Raw genomic sequence first — 15,526 nt, forward strand, 5'->3', positions numbered from 1 at the left:
AGCCGAAGTGGATGTGAACAGGGTTTAAAGAACAGGTTTTGTTTTATGCCCAGCCCTGGCCACATGCTGAAGGAAGGGAAGGAGGTTACCTGGGGTCAAGGGGCTCCCCCACTGCCATCGGTCAAACTGTGCTGTACACAGCTTCCAGCACAACCAGACTTAAATAATGCTACTTCTACTTTTGATATGAAGTTAAAAGCCTGGGGTAGACACGACCATCATTTTTTCTTAACTTCCAACCAATCTGGGGACTTGTTTGGATATAGGTACTTAAGGCGCTGCACCAAAAGAGGCATGTATCTGAGAAGATAAAGAGCATGGATTTATCATCTCTCCGTTCAGCAGATGAAGACATAAACCAGAGTGCACCTCAGAGAAAGGACTATTGATTCTACTTACTTTGTTTTTTGATGAGCACTCAGATCATCTAGGTGTTTTTTGCAGATGTTATCTCTTAATGCACCTGCCCCTAACAGTCACAATCCTGTTAGACAAGTACATATAAGGATCAAACTGAATCCATACTAAAAAATAGTTCGAAGGGTTATTTTTGCTTGAACCAGGAGTGAACTGGAACCATTATTCTGAAATGTTTATGAAGCCTACACTGGGCTTGATTTTTTTTTTTAAAAAGCCCTTCAGCTCCCTAGATAAAACCAAACTGAAAATTCATATAAACAAGCTAGAAGACGACTATGTCAGTGAGATTCTACACAAACAGGGAATATTTGTGCTTATGTCAAGGTTTGCTGTCACTAATGTTTTACCAGAGTGTCAAGGCTGGAAATGGTGTCTCAGAAATCCTAGAGCTGTGATTCTGGGTGAGGAATTTTATGCTGAGCAAGGCAAGCAAGGCAACACATTTAAAAACCGAACATATTAATAGTCCATTTATTTAAACAAAAGACTCTTCTACCATATGGAGGTTACAAGAGAGATTAAAACAAAATGGATAAAAATGAATCATAAGTAACATACATCTTTGCAGAGAGATCCTCCTGCTGAAAAATTATCAGGCTTTTATACATTTTAACACATCTCCTACAAGGCAAATGAAGACATAAACCATAATTTCTCTCCATTTCACACGCTCCCGCTCACACAAACACACATGTTACAGGAAATGCCATCAAGCCATTGGGCACAAACCTAATTCCAGAGTACGCAACAGTTCACACAGTGACGTGGCTTTATGAGTCTTGACAACTTGAGGAGTGGGATCCAGCTCTGCACCTATAAACTACCAGCCCTGGTAGATGGGAGAGCTCCTGGTTAACCTGTCATCGGTGCGTTATCAACTTTGTTCTCATCCTAAATCCAAAACACTGTACCAGCTACTAGAAAAGAAATTAACTCTATCCCTGCTGAAACCAGGACACAAGTACATATAAGGATCAAACTGAATCCATACTAAAAAATAGTTCGAAGGGTTATTTTTGCTTGAACCAGGAGTGAACTGGAACCATTATTCTGAAATGTTTATGAAGCCTACACTGGGCTTGATTTTTTTTTTTAAAAAGCCCTTCAGCTCCCTAGATAAAACCAAACTGAAAATTCATATAAACAAGCTAGAAGACGACTATGTCAGTGAGATTCTACACAAACAGGGAATATTTGTGCTTATGTCAAGGTTTGCTGTCACTAATGTTTTACCAGAGTGTCAAGGCTGGAAATGGTGTCTCAGAAATCCTAGAGCTGTGATTCTGGGTGAGGAATTTTATGCTGAGCAAGGCAAGCAAGGCAACACATTTAAAAACCGAACATATTAATAGTCCATTTATTTAAACAAAAGACTCTTCTACCATATGGAGGTTACAAGAGAGATTAAAACAAAATGGATAAAAATGAATCATAAGTAACATACATCTTTGCAGAGAGATCCTCCTGCTGAAAAATTATCAGGCTTTTATACATTTTAACACATCTCCTACAAGGCAAATGAAGACATAAACCATAATTTCTCTCCATTTCACACGCTCCCGCTCACACAAACACACATGTTACAGGAAATGCCATCAAGCCATTGGGCACAAACCTAATTCCAGAGTACGCAACAGTTCACACAGTGACGTGGCTTTATGAGTCTTGACAACTTGAGGAGTGGGATCCAGCTCTGCACCTATAAACTACCAGCCCTGGTAGATGGGAGAGCTCCTGGTTAACCTGTCATGACCGCTAGTGTTACCTTCAGACAACATGCTTATAGCCTCATCGGTCTGCTGGCTGTCAGTTGTCGTTATCTTCTTTGAATCATGGATGTTGCTTTGGTAGTTCACAGGTGAGGGATAGGCATTTTCACCCACGGTTGATGAGGACATCGATTCCCAGGGTATTTCTCTCTTTCGCCATTTCAGGTCCACTCTCCATCCCGTCCAGCCATAGAAAGCTAACGTGAAGAGGAAGCCTTGCATTGGATTAAGAACCCCCTAGGAAAGAGAAGTGCAACAGGAGTTACACCAGCAAGGCTTCATTTGCAACTCCAGCAAAACATGCGTTAACAACTTCCCTTTCACTGAACAACTGCTGTCTTTAAAAGATGCGATTTGCATGCAAATAAAAGTGTACGTTGTTCCCATTGCAGACACACTCAAGTCGGAGTGAAATACCACAACCTTTTGTTCCAATATGCTGAGGCCATCCCAGTGAAGAGTAAGCACCGAATGATTTTCTAGCATGAATTTTAGCTGGTCAATCCCCTGGTGTGTTTTTAACATTCCCCACAAGCTCTAGACTTTTTTATTCACAAAAACAAATATTACATTTTTCACTAGAAGCCAAGTCAAATATATGAGAGACACCAGCATACACACAGTCAAGTTTTTTAAAATAGCAGCAATTGATCTATCTGGAATTGCTGCAGATTCCTGAGCCAGCGAAAACGTCCATCAAAGTGGGATGGAAAAATGGGGAGAGACACTGAAAAAGAAAATCCCAAGTGATTTCCAAAAAAATTGTCTCTGTTCTCAGTGCCGTGGGATGCTTGGCAAGTAAATGGCTTTAGCTGTTTCCATTTTTCTCATGAGAAAAGAGCGAATTATTTTTACAGCCAATTTAAAAAATAGCTCAGTTCCTAGACCTGACCTCTTGCTCTGCCGGTGAGCAGAAGCAAGGTCCCTGTCACATGAATGTGCGTACTCCTGGTCAGAGGAGGAGGTTGTACCAAATCAGTTGCATCGCTTAACCCTTCAATACAAAACAGCTCAAGGGCTTAACTACACAAAGCATGCTCAGGCCTTACAGGTATTTAACAGCGCCAGAATAAACTCTCTTGGAAAAGGAACCTGCAATATCACCTCTGAAAAATCCCTTGTCAAATATTCCAATAGGAGAAAAGAGGGTAGGGTACAGTGAGAGACCAGCATCTTACAGCTATTATTTGGTGCATTGCTTTCAAGATTTTTCATGTGTTTGTCCCCAAATAATTATCCAAATGTCATGATATAAGATGCAATTATTCTTTATGATAAAGAAAACCCTAGTTACAAACAGAGGACTACCAGAAAATGCCCATTTTACTGGGGAACCTTCAGGAATCGTGAGCTAAAACTTTGTAGCTTGCATTACGGCAGAGGTTAGCAAGGTTAGACTAGAAAGCATTGTACTGGTCTGTTCTGGATCTTAAAATGGGTGGCAATGACTCACAGAGAGAATGCATACTCCAGTAAACGGGAGAAAAAGTTAGCCTTTGGTACTTTTTGGCAAAGTTTGTATGTGAAAAGCACTCCCAGTGACCGCACCTTCCTCTCTCTTACTTTCATTTTCTTCCTTGATTCTCAGAGTGTTTATATCCCCCAAAATCATAAACCACCCACTACACTGGTGCTGTTCCATCAGTCTTATAAAAGTAATTTCTAAGACTAAGCAATGTCACGGCTGAACTACCATTATAATCCATGTGATCAGTGCAGCACTTCTGATGTTTTTCAGGAGCATTTCATTGATATCTGGCTGCATTTCGAGGTAGAACAAAAGGCTCTCGTTGATGATATTGGACGACCAGCTATTGCAGGAATAAAGAAGAGGAAGAGAACAAGACAGTTATATATATTTGTGTATGTATATGTAAAATATGCTTTACTTTCAAATTATAGAAATTAAGATCACTAATAAGGAGAGTGAGATTTTTTTTTACTGTCAAGTCTCTATCTAAAAGGACCAGTAGGTCTCTGAGATCAAAAACCAGACACTTACCTGCTAGCCCAGGCCTAGACAAAGAAATCAATATAGCAAACAAAAAAACAAACAAACAAACAAAAAAGAACCTGATCATTTGAGCTCGCTGCAGAACAGTAAATTGCAGGATAAAATTGAGATGATAAACAACTGTGATCCATAACAGGAACATCATGCATGCTGACTTCTTTTGCTTGTGTTTTAAAAGGATGGTGCTCACAGACAAGGAAACGAAATATATGCTTGGGTGTTGTAAAAGGCTGCAGAAACTCTAGCTGGAGTTAGAATTTCAGGGTTAGATTACAGCAGACTTTCAAAATGTACATAAAAAACCTACAAAACAAAACCAAAGTTGACTTTAAAATCCTTGAAAATGCCATCAACTTTTTGGAATAAAGATAATTTCTGTTTCCAAGGATAAGCATAATCAAACCTCATCCTGTGAAAGAAACTGAGGATATTCTACACTAAATAATTGTTATAATAAATGGCTGTAACTTCTTATGACTTCTAAACAGTCAGACCAGCGTTTCTTTATAGTTCTACTGCAGCGTCAGAGAGGAAACCATCAGCCTCCATGTCATACTTTCTAAAGGGGTTTACACATGTCCTTCCTGCAATTATATTTTTATCACAGTGTAAAACCTCCTGCTTTCCCCTCCCATGCAGGCATCTCTTCTACCCCTTGTTGCCCCAACCTGCTGTCTTTGACTAACTTACCTCATATTTGACCTCTGGGATGGAAGGGCGTCTTCCCTAAGCTTCTGAGATGGGACTGCCTCAGTCTTTCCCTACAGTAACCTTTGAGAGAGTTTTTACACTCCAAAGCTTATGTTTTATCAGGAGAACAAAATCCAAAACTACAGTCGTGTTTATTTTTTTTAATAGGAAAGCCCAGAATGAGACAGAATGAAAATAAGCAAATGTCCCCACTGTGTCCTTGGGGAACTGGTCCTTTCTTTCATGCTTGCTCCCAGACCAGCAAGCTGGCCACCATTCCTTAGGTTGCAATGCACTTCTGTGGTGCCTCTGGGCTCCAGAATAAGGCTCGCTCTTTCCACAACCCTGGAAGCCTGGCTAAATCTCTGCTTCTCATTCTTTCAACGATTTCCAGGAAGCCATGCTGCAGGCTTGTTCACCGCTGTCTCTCTCCCCCTCTCCCGCTGGCTACCCCACCCTTCGCACTAGAAACCTCTCTCCCGAGCCAAGCAGACTCTGGTATTCCCCAAGAAAAGACAGTCATTTCCCCCCAGAGCACTCCAGTATACAGCAGCCAGGAGAGGATAAAAAGGCAGTCTTTCTCCCTGCTTTTAGCCTTTTAAAGCGATGTAACATGCATTAATGTACCTGTGTATAAAACAGTTAAGCAGTTGTAGAGACTGTGAAGTTTGTCCAAGTCATTTCAGTACTCCAGGACGTTTTCCTTCCTCCCCCTGTCACTTGTGTTAACCCATGTAGGTAGTAAACACTTCACAGTAGTGACCACTTCTTGCTAGGTCATTGCACAGACCTTTGTGGGGTGGATCACCACCCCTTCTGGTGCCTTTATCGCTGTGTGATAATTGTGAGATTGCAGCAGAAACTGTTTCCTTCAAAAGCAGGCCCTATTTCAGCTCAGTTTTGCTGTGTGCATCCAGTACCTCCGGTTCCAGTCGCCACTCCACTGGATGGTGCTGCTGGAGCAGAGGTGCAGGGATTTGGGGATGAGGTGTGCACCCTCCCTCCTTCCCCACTTCCCTTGCTCCCTCCCTCCTCTCCTCTCTAGCTCTTTTCTGTCCTGCCCCAAAGTGCTATTTTCATGGAGGAAGATCGAATGTTAAAAAAAAAAAGATTAAATGATCAGAAAATTCACACACAATCATATAGAGATTTCTTTTCTGGCATATAACTCTGTATTTCCAGTCGATATCCACGCTTTTTTCACACACTTGGGATCTGCAGACCACAGAGGTGGCTGCATTATATAATCGTAGTCAGGGCCATGAAGGCAGTCTTAGAAGCATATTTATTGTAGGTTTTCAACGACGTGTTTGATGACAAGAGGCTTTGAGAAACCTTGAGTACAGAAAGCCGTCTATCAGCCCACAGTGCTGGGGAGCTGCTGTTCCAGACAGCTTTAGGCTGTGCGCAAACATTTTTTTTGGCTATTGTTTCTTGCAGTTATTGTTTTCCTGTTGGTTAAACATTTTTATCATTTCCTCGCAGCCTTGTGATGCTACATGAGTGACTCAGCTAGTTGGTGAAGTAGTTTAGAACTACTTCTTCCTTAGACACCTTCCCTTCCGATCATAAAGACAAACAAACGAAGCAACCCATCAGACTCTGTTCTTGTCCCTGACTCTCTCCAGCTGGGAAAAAGGCAGTTTAAAACAAAATAATGCACCTCTTACCAAATAACGAATACCAGCATAATTTTGAAGAAGCGGATCTGGATCTCTGTCCCCAGACGTCTCTCATGCTCTGTGTAAATCCCTTGTCTCCCTTTCAGTAAGGAGGCAACTGGAAAGTATACAATTATGTTCATTAATATACGTGCACCTTCTTAGTTACAGGCACAAGGATCCAGAAGATAGATGTCTGTAAAGAGGGAACAAAGGAATGGATGGATTTGTCTCCAGCAGCAGTTCAGAAGCTGGAAGGACCATCATCAAGGAATCTCACATATAGCCTAATACTAAAGGAAAAGAAGTACATCCATTATGGATTACTCCTAGAATGAGTGATATCCCACTAGGCATTTTTTCTTCTCTCAGTCCCACTGAAAATAGAAAATAGTACGGTCAACATACTTTTCTTTTATAAGAAAAAGGTAGTGCTTACAACTTCTATATGATGTGTGATATAATTATATATTTATTATGTGATGTTTAGACTAAAGTAGTATACATTCTATCCTATTATGCACATTATATTTCATTGTGCAATTGATACAGCATCGGCTACACCTCTAAAACTTGAAGGTGTAATGTCAGCAAAAATAGACAATTATGCCACCTCACAAGATATCACAAGGAATATACATATGCACAAACACAATATACCCAGTGTGCATTTTCCCCATAAAAAGAGCAACTGTTTAAAGGAACAACTGTTCCTTTGAAAATCAGTATTACTCAGGGACGCAGGATAGATGGGATGAAGTCTGACCTGAGAATACAGTTCAGTCTTTATCTGAATACAAAGTCTGTTGCTGCTTTTATATATTCAATGTGTAGATGATGAGTATGAATTCAGGTACTGCAAGCATCTAGCACTGATCATATTACATGCAAAGAATGCATTGAATCTCTGGCCTTTTCTTCAGTCTCATTTCTTCAAAGCACTGGATAATAAATTAAATGGCAACTTCAAGATCCCATCTGAATTGTGTACAATTCTCATTTGTTTCATAATCTCAGAATCAGGAGTAACAAAATTCTGATCATATTTTCTTTTTTTTTTTAGCTCCAGGGCTTCCAAGAAGTTAAATCAACTGTCATATCTCACCAACATTACCCTTAAGCCAGAATAAATTACATTCCAAAATCCAGGTTGGTACCAATACCACAGTAGAGTTAAGCATCCGCTATACACTACCTAAAATACATCAAATCAAGAGTAATTTAGTAACATAGAAACAATCTGCAGTAGAGGTTTATAACAACATAGCTTGAGTACGGCATCAGAGTGTGTCTCTAGGGCAAATTTCCCATCTAGATGGTATCTTCATTTCAACAGGCAATTCCCTCCCACCCTTTGCTGTACCTTTGTGGTTTAATGAGGAGCTATCCCACACCGTTGAATACTCAGGCATGACTTTTTACAGTATTGTTACGTTGCTAAGTAACACATACCGACTGATGCTGGCCATTAGGATCATACCTGCCGATACCGTCCTCCTAAACAGGATTGGGTTGACCACCAGCACTAGCAGCAGTGGGGCGTAGGTTGTGATGTAATGTGGGACTGCATGCTCCAAGCCATTTTCACAGCTGAGAAGAAATCATTAACAGCTTATGCATTTTTTTCCCCACATCTGATAGTTCTGGATATTTTATATATGTCACCTTTATCTTAAAAAAATAAAAGGAATGAAGCAAACAGATGCTAAACTTTTAATTCACAGACCTTCACCACCAGTTCACATGGGACACAAAGTTGATTTTTAATATGCACTGCCTGTGCATTTTTCTCAAATTTAAAGGACCAAATACAAAGCTAAAACCAGGAGTGGGAGAACAGAGGCTCATAGCAGAAGCTATGTCGCAGTGCTGCAGCGTGCCCAAGTGCCTGTATTGCCTGGCATACTTCTTCAGGGACCCCTGAAACCCAGACAGGTATTTCTAGAACACTCACTGACTCGGTGGGACGTGCTTGTCAAAGATCAAAAAAGCCCAACATTTGGATGTCCGTCTCTAAAGCTGACCGAAAGACATTCAAATGACCAGAGACCATTATGATTTTGCAGTCTGTTCCCAGAGCCCTGCTTACCTGGAGAGAGAAGGGTAGTAAAGCAGTGCAATTCCCTCCACGCAGAGCATCACCGCGAGGCCCCACGCCATCATGTGGTACAGCATAATCGTACTGCAGGCACCAAACAGGACAGGCGTAATTAAAGATACTAAACCTTACACTTTTCACAGTGCAACATAAAAATAGGACCTTCATTCAAACAGAGCTTTACAGATATGAAATGGTGCAGAAGAACACTGGCAGTACATTAAACTAAGGAAAGCAGGTGGGGCGGGGGGGGCTTCAGAAAAAGGATGGGCCAAAGCGGTTGTTCAGGCTTGCACACAAAAGTCCTGTGTCCTCCAACCTGTAGGGTGGAAGTCTTTTCCCTTATGCCCAAATCTCCAGAATGAATCCCTGCATCCTTCATGTCTCCTGCAGAGAGCAAATTAGGGGTGTAAAACTTAAGAAGGGAGCCGAACAGTGAAATAAACCACCCTTCTGTAATCTGCAGAGAATTATGTTTATCTTCAGAGTCGAATACTGCTCCCATCTTAGGGAGGTTCAGATCTGTGTGTGTCAAAAGTCTGTCATTGTTTACTCTGATTGTAGAGTCAGGCCCAAATACACATGACTTTTTTTTTGGTTAACAGAGGTGGGGGAAGGAGGTAGGTCCCAGTTGTTTCAGACTAGAACTATGGGACTTTAAAAAATCAGGTTTGTTCTCCACAGGCTGAAGTTAACTCAAGAATCCCCATCTGCCAGAAGAACCATGTCTCCGGTACCTGACTGCTCAGTGTCATTTGGGTACAGAGTCATGTAATTCCATGTTTAGCAGCAGCCACAGAAGGTCAATTTGCCCTTCTAACAGCCAACTTAGAAACACCTTATATTTTCTATCTGGCATTAAAGCATGGTACTTTCCAAAGTGTTTAGGTTCTTCTGTTACAGGCATTGCAGGAAAATGTATAGTAAATACATATCATTTTTCTTAAAAACTTTACAAATGTGATCAGAAGCGTAATAATGACAGCACTGAGAAGCTGATAAAATAGAAAATCTGATGGAGAATGAACTATAGGAAATTCAGTACTTTCCCCCTCCCACTTCTTTATTTTCAGGATAACACTTTTTTTTGCCGCAAGAATCAATTTCAGGTACGGAGTAGGGACAAAAACAGTATCTCACTGCAATAAAGTTTACAGAGCCCGATCTGCTCCCTATTTTTCCAAAGGTTAAATGAATTCAGTTACATTTAAATTCCAGTTGGACATAAACAAATCAATATCTGAGCATCGCCCTGGCAATTTAAGCACTTAGCACACCACTCATCCAGGTCATTACCTGGTAACCGTATGAACATCAGATGTTTGCACAAGCTTCACTTATACACTTAGATAGCTGCAGACAAACATGGACATACACTGTTGGAAGGAAAATAACAATTTCAGAGCTTTAACTCTGGTACCTCAGTCCAGCTGATCTTCTTACCACCAAGTAAGAATCAACGGCGTAGCAAAACAACCACCAGAAGCCAGCACTACATAATAGCTGGATCCACATCTGCAGGAAAAAAAATGCCAAGTGTCACAGCGGCTTCTCAAGTACCACTGGGGACGGGCTCAAACCTTTTGCCTGATGATTTGCTCTTTAAATGTGTGTATTTTCCAGCTGAGATTATGAAGTATGAAATCTTACTCAAAAATCACAGGAACCGCATTGCTGTAGCCAACAGGTCAAGTCATAGGTAAATTGAACAGCATTTGCTTTCACAGCTTATTCTGTTCTTTAGAAAACCTTTTATTTACCTCTCCGGTCCTAAACCTCAATGTCATGAGCGAAGCCCAAAGAAATTTATAGTGAGGGTGTTTTAATTTTAGGTTAAAATTTTAGTAGTTTCTCAGTAGCTGAGGCATGAAAATATAACTGAGATCAGTCATCATCACCACAGTGTGCCTAGGCATCGTGGGTTCTGCATGTGACAGGCATTTTCTCCATGCACAAGAACCTGATTCAGGGAACGGTTATTAAGAAAAAAAGGTCATCAACAAAAATATCACTCACCCTCTGGAAAAATTATCCACACTGAACTGCCTGACTGATTTCTTCAATAAAAATCCAGAGGAAACAGGTTCAAGCCAAGTTAAATTCCACAGCGTTCATGAGCTGACCCCATGCATTTTTCCCATGAGCCTATATAAGATAAGTGACCTTTCTTTGCCACTGTTTATAAATTCCAAATTTCTTCCCCATAGGAGCTGGCTCTTTGTAATAGTCTGGAACTATTTTAATATTCAGATTACCTTCCCTCTGAGCCCTCTTTCAGTTCTTATCTGAATATCCTTTATCACGGCTCCATAGTAGCATCATTTTACAGCTGGAAACCAACATACTTGTTACTGAGCCAAACATCAGTGAATAGAGATCTACCATTCCTTCCTCCAAAAGGCAAATCAAGCTGGGAAACACTTCCTTTCACCATGGATGTAGACCCTACCTCTAGTCATTTGCGGCACGAATTATTCAGTATTTAATTCAAACACCATGATGTTTTCCTAGTGTCCAGGAGCCAGAAAATTCAATTCCATTCCTCCTTCTAATGCACTTTATCCATAGCACTCAGTACGTAACTTTATCTGCACTTTTACATATTTGCTGCTGTTGAAAAATGCACAATTTACCATGCATACAGAGACAGACACAAAAATAAACTGCGGGGTCTCTCCACCCAGAAAATCCAACATAGACAAGACTGTCTCCAAAAATAATATAGATCAGATGCACTTAAAACCAAAATCTTCATATGCTCACTCACTTTTTAGCAAAATGGCACATCTTGCTACAGTGCCTGAGAGGGTACCCCTCTGCAAACCAGAGGGTGTTATTCAAAGGAGATGCCATTTGGAGTTTGTATTGGCTTGTGGTTAAGTGAAATAAAACAATACTACTAAAAGAAAAATAAAATAGAGTCAGAGAGATTTTATTAACTCACACGAGAATATGTCAGGGGAAGTGAGTGGAAGGAGGGTTATTTTTCATTCCAATATTATTAAATCTAAATTTAGCAAGTGACTCAAATTACAGCACTTTGCTGGAGCCCAAGAAAGGGAAAATAAAAATTGTGGTAGACCACTATGCTGCTCAGCATCTAACCTGAGATCCAAATGAAAATCAAACAGTCTGCACGCAGTATCTTTGCCACTGTTTAAAAATACTATTTTTTATGCTAAGGGCCAGAAAGTGAAATTCAAGACATAGGGAAACATGGTTTTTGAATAGGACATTCTTGCTACAAGACATTGATGTTGCTGGTTTCCTCTTCTTCAAAGAAAAAAAACAACATTTGCATCTAATAAGCAAAACTTAAACATGTATGACGGAATTGAGAATCGATAGATGTGTATAACTGATATTTGCTTCTATGGCACAATACTATGATGTCTGAAATTGTCATTATATAGGCATACAAAGTACACTGAGTTCAATTTGGCACATACTGTTTTATTTAAAAACTACTGGACTGAATGATTTTGTTTACATGCAGCATATCCTCTTCTGTATTGTAAACTTTGAATTGTAAAGCTAATACTGTTATTGCTCATGCATGAATTCATTGGGCACCCTACGTTCCTATTGAATTTGGGTGAAGTGATGATCTGTCTTATTTGTCATTCTCCATGTTTTGGTAAAAAACATGGCCTTTTTTCTTGTACAGTAAACTCAAATTATATGTCTCAGTACTGTGATTGTAATATTTGAAACTGAGTTTTAATCTGCACTTTTGGAATGCATTTACATTTTCTTATTCTTGCGTTTTAACCCAGGAGATACTTAATGAGGCTTGGCCAGATGCGGTCACTGAATGGCCATATAAGCAGCAATCTGAGCTGTAGTCCTACCTGGCTCAGCCCATTTGGGAATGTCTGTACCCTTATGCCTCCATATCTCTGACTTGGGTACAGGTGTCCCCTCCACTATCCCAGCACTCCTGCGACGAGCGAGTACTACAAAACACTTGGGACCAGTCTGACCCGCGCTGCCCTGTGTCCTCACACGCGCCGTGCAGCATCCAGCACCCTGCCCGCCCTGATCCAGGCTTTCGGAGGGAGGCATGAACGCACTTGCAAGGGTGTGGCAGAGGCTGAAACCATCATATCCAGGCTCTGACTCACAGCCGAATCTCCTTTCGGACACAGCGGTTTGCCTTTCAGACTCCCCACGCGGAGGGACTGGCAGCCGGGAGCAGGAGGAAGGGGAGACAACCTCTGTACCTACCGCACTCCCCACACAGAAAGCAGAAGGCCACACATCGGTCCCGTTCGCCACAGAAATGTTAGCTATGAAGCCTGGGAAGCCTAGCCATACACTTGACCTGAAGATCATACCTAAAGAAAAAAAAATGTATTAATGCTTTGAATCTGCTGGCGTGATTTGAGTCACATGCTTCTCCCCGGCCACATATTTCACATCGCAGCCCAGATTTTGTGCGTCCACAGGAAGGCTACAGCTGCAGAGGAGCACAGCAGGAACAACCGCGCTATTTAAACGTTGGTATAATCGCTCAGGGAAAGTAGCCCTAGGAGTCTGAAGCTGCTGGGACTTGAAATGTTATGTAGATTAAAATCTCACTTACTTACAGATACTGTCACACGGTTCTCTAAAATAAATTGGGTAGCATTTAACAGATTGATGTAAACCAGTAACTAACTATTTACAATTTTACCGGCATATATTCATATGCTAATGTTCATTTCTCTATAATCCCTCATTGCAGAAAAAAAGTTATTCCCCACTTTTCGCTGTCTTCATTTTTACAAGCAGCTCTTTTCCTCTCTGTCACAGGAAGGAACAAAGCAGGGCTTCGGAATTAGATGAGAACAATACCCTTTTTTTTAAATGAACTTACAGTTTGTTAGTGACATTTTCTGGGTTTGCTTGAAATAGGCATTAAAGCACCAACATATAGCAGAACAAAACCACCAGGTTTCCCACCAAGAGAGAACGGTTTCCCACCCACCAAAGTGAGTCTAATTCAAAGACAATGATGGATAAATAGTTTGAGTTTGCCAGTGAAAGAGAAAGGGAGAAAAATAACTTCATCTATTGCTGTCCGCATCTGACTGAAAGGACCTTTTCCAGGTGAATGCACACACGTTTTTTCCATCTCTCTCTTTCTTTATTTCCCCCTCTATCGTTTGTTTTAATATTGGTACTTATTATGTACCATGAGAGAACCTGGCTAGGTATGAAAGGGGAAAAGACCTGAAATCCCACTCCCTCCCCAGGCAGCAAGAGAGACCTACAAAACAGCACTACTTCTGTTATCTAACGTGAGGGAAAAAGTGTTATTGTAGAAGCAAACTCATCCTGTATTTTCATAGCATGTGTCATGGTAATTTATACTTAATTTGGCAGTAAATGCCATAGACAGACGGGACAAATTTAGACACATTAATTTCATTTTGACTCGTGAGTTTTGTTTTATTCTCTGTTATTTTATTCCTTCGGCCTATCAGCCAGCAGCTGGGCAGCAGGTTGTTCTTGATAAGGGAGCTTAGCTCGCGTTTCAAAAGCCTGTGTCCAGCATGATCTGTGTACCGCTGCAATTCAAACTCATTTGCTGTAGATGTGACGTGCCCAGAGAAGTGGCTGGCACACAAACAAGACGGCAAACTTGGTCTGAGAGGATTTAAAGACATATAGGAAGTGTTTTTCAAATGTAGTCCTAAGAATCAGCTAAGTGTTTGATGTCAGCTTCAGTTTTAAATGTGCTGCCTCACCTCCACTTCTATGCCTTACTCAGAGAACCAGCCACTGTTGTGGATTTTAATTTGTTTTAAAGCAGAGATTTTGGTGTAGACTTGTCAAGAGCTGTTACTTCTAAAATATAACTATTAAACGAGACCTTTCTCCCCCAAAGGCCCATCATTTTCTGATCTCACTTAGCGCAAATCTTCCTGTGAATACATACAGCATGTTTCCCTCAGCAATCTCTGTTGTCGACTCACCAGCTTCATTTGGCTATGGTACCTCAGAGCAACAAGAGCCTGCTACAGCAAAGGTGAGGGACATCAAGCTGGCGCTTACCTAAGCCACCGAGGATGTCACAAATGGAGATAAGGAGAAGGATGGTGGAAGAGGAGGAGGCTTTGGGCATCTTCCGCGGGCTCTGTCCCTTCTTCGGCAGGAGCTGCAGGATGGTTAGTAGCAGACTGATGGAGGCACTGCCAATGCAAACTCCGCAGAAGACTTCAGGCTGGAAGTTCATCACTAGCTGTGTAGCTGCATCCCGGTTCGGGCAGCAGTAGGTTTCTAACCTGGGAGAAGCCATGAAGCGTCCGGCTGGTGGAGGGGCCCCACGAGCAGAAGAAAATGCTGTTGCTTCCCCAAGGCAGCGTTCACTTTTTCTTCACCCTCCCCATTAGTCCTCGGTGGTGAGAATCACGCGATTGATGGATCATGTGCTGCTCCTGCTGCTAGAAGTAAATCCCCTAGAGCTGCCTTTCTCAGCCTCTCCTAGCAAGATCAGATCCGAACAAGAAAACACAGTGTAATCTGAAACATGCCCCATGCTTGCTCAGAGCCATTGGCAACAGTTCACTCGCATACTTCTGCTTACACAGTATGTGATACAGGAAGGCTTAAACTCACCAGAGCATTGAAGATGGTTTAAAATAAATAAGGATGCAGATACCAAAGGAGAAGCATTACATTTTAATTGTGTTTCTCTTTAGCCCCATCCCACACAGCACCCTTTAATTACTGCAAATTAATTAAAAAGATGAGTCCAGACACAAGCAGTCCCAGCCTTTACAGAGAGGAGCAGGGCTATAAATCCACACCCTAACCCAAATCTAAATTTTAGTGGTCCTGCCACCCATCCCTGTAATTAAAATTAGAAACACGATATCCTATCACTGTA

The 15,526-nt window shown here is 41.3% G+C and overlaps 1 protein-coding gene across 1 annotated transcript; it reads right to left on the reverse strand.

Annotated features, from left to right (window-relative positions):
- Positions 1-1,764: 1,764 nt before the first annotated feature.
- On the reverse strand, positions 1,765-14,996 carry GPR143 (G protein-coupled receptor 143). Its single transcript, XM_009287835.1, has 8 exons — positions 14,692-14,996; positions 12,880-12,989; positions 10,073-10,167; positions 8,644-8,736; positions 8,035-8,144; positions 6,564-6,672; positions 3,883-4,000; positions 1,765-2,426 (listed from the first exon to the last, which is right to left on the reverse strand). Exons 1-8 carry the CDS (start codon positions 14,933-14,935, stop codon positions 2,127-2,129), a joined length of 1,179 nt encoding a protein of 392 aa, XP_009286110.1. The 5' UTR covers positions 14,936-14,996; the 3' UTR covers positions 1,765-2,126.
- Between the last annotated feature and the right edge of the window lie 530 nt (positions 14,997-15,526).

This window comes from Aptenodytes forsteri, unplaced genomic scaffold (assembly GCF_000699145.1).
Source record: "Aptenodytes forsteri isolate BGI_AS27 unplaced genomic scaffold, ASM69914v1 Scaffold200, whole genome shotgun sequence".
Classification (NCBI taxonomy): domain Eukaryota; kingdom Metazoa; phylum Chordata; class Aves; order Sphenisciformes; family Spheniscidae; genus Aptenodytes; species Aptenodytes forsteri.

What these genes read in the sequence shown, in the direction of transcription:
- GPR143 (XM_009287835.1), bottom strand. Translation starts at nt 14,935, where the DNA reads ATGGCTTCTCCCAGGTTAGAAACCTACTGCTGCCCGAACCGGGATGCA. An exon ending in TGACATCCTCGGTGGCTTAG is followed by an intron (nt 12,990 to 14,691) that starts GTAAGCGCCAGC and finishes TTTTTTCTTTAG; the next exon opens with GTATGATCTTCAGGTCAAGT. An exon ending in ATGCTGGTATTCGTTATTTG is followed by an intron (nt 4,001 to 6,563) that starts GTAAGAGGTGCA and finishes TTCCTGCAATAG; the next exon opens with CTGGTCGTCCAATATCATCA.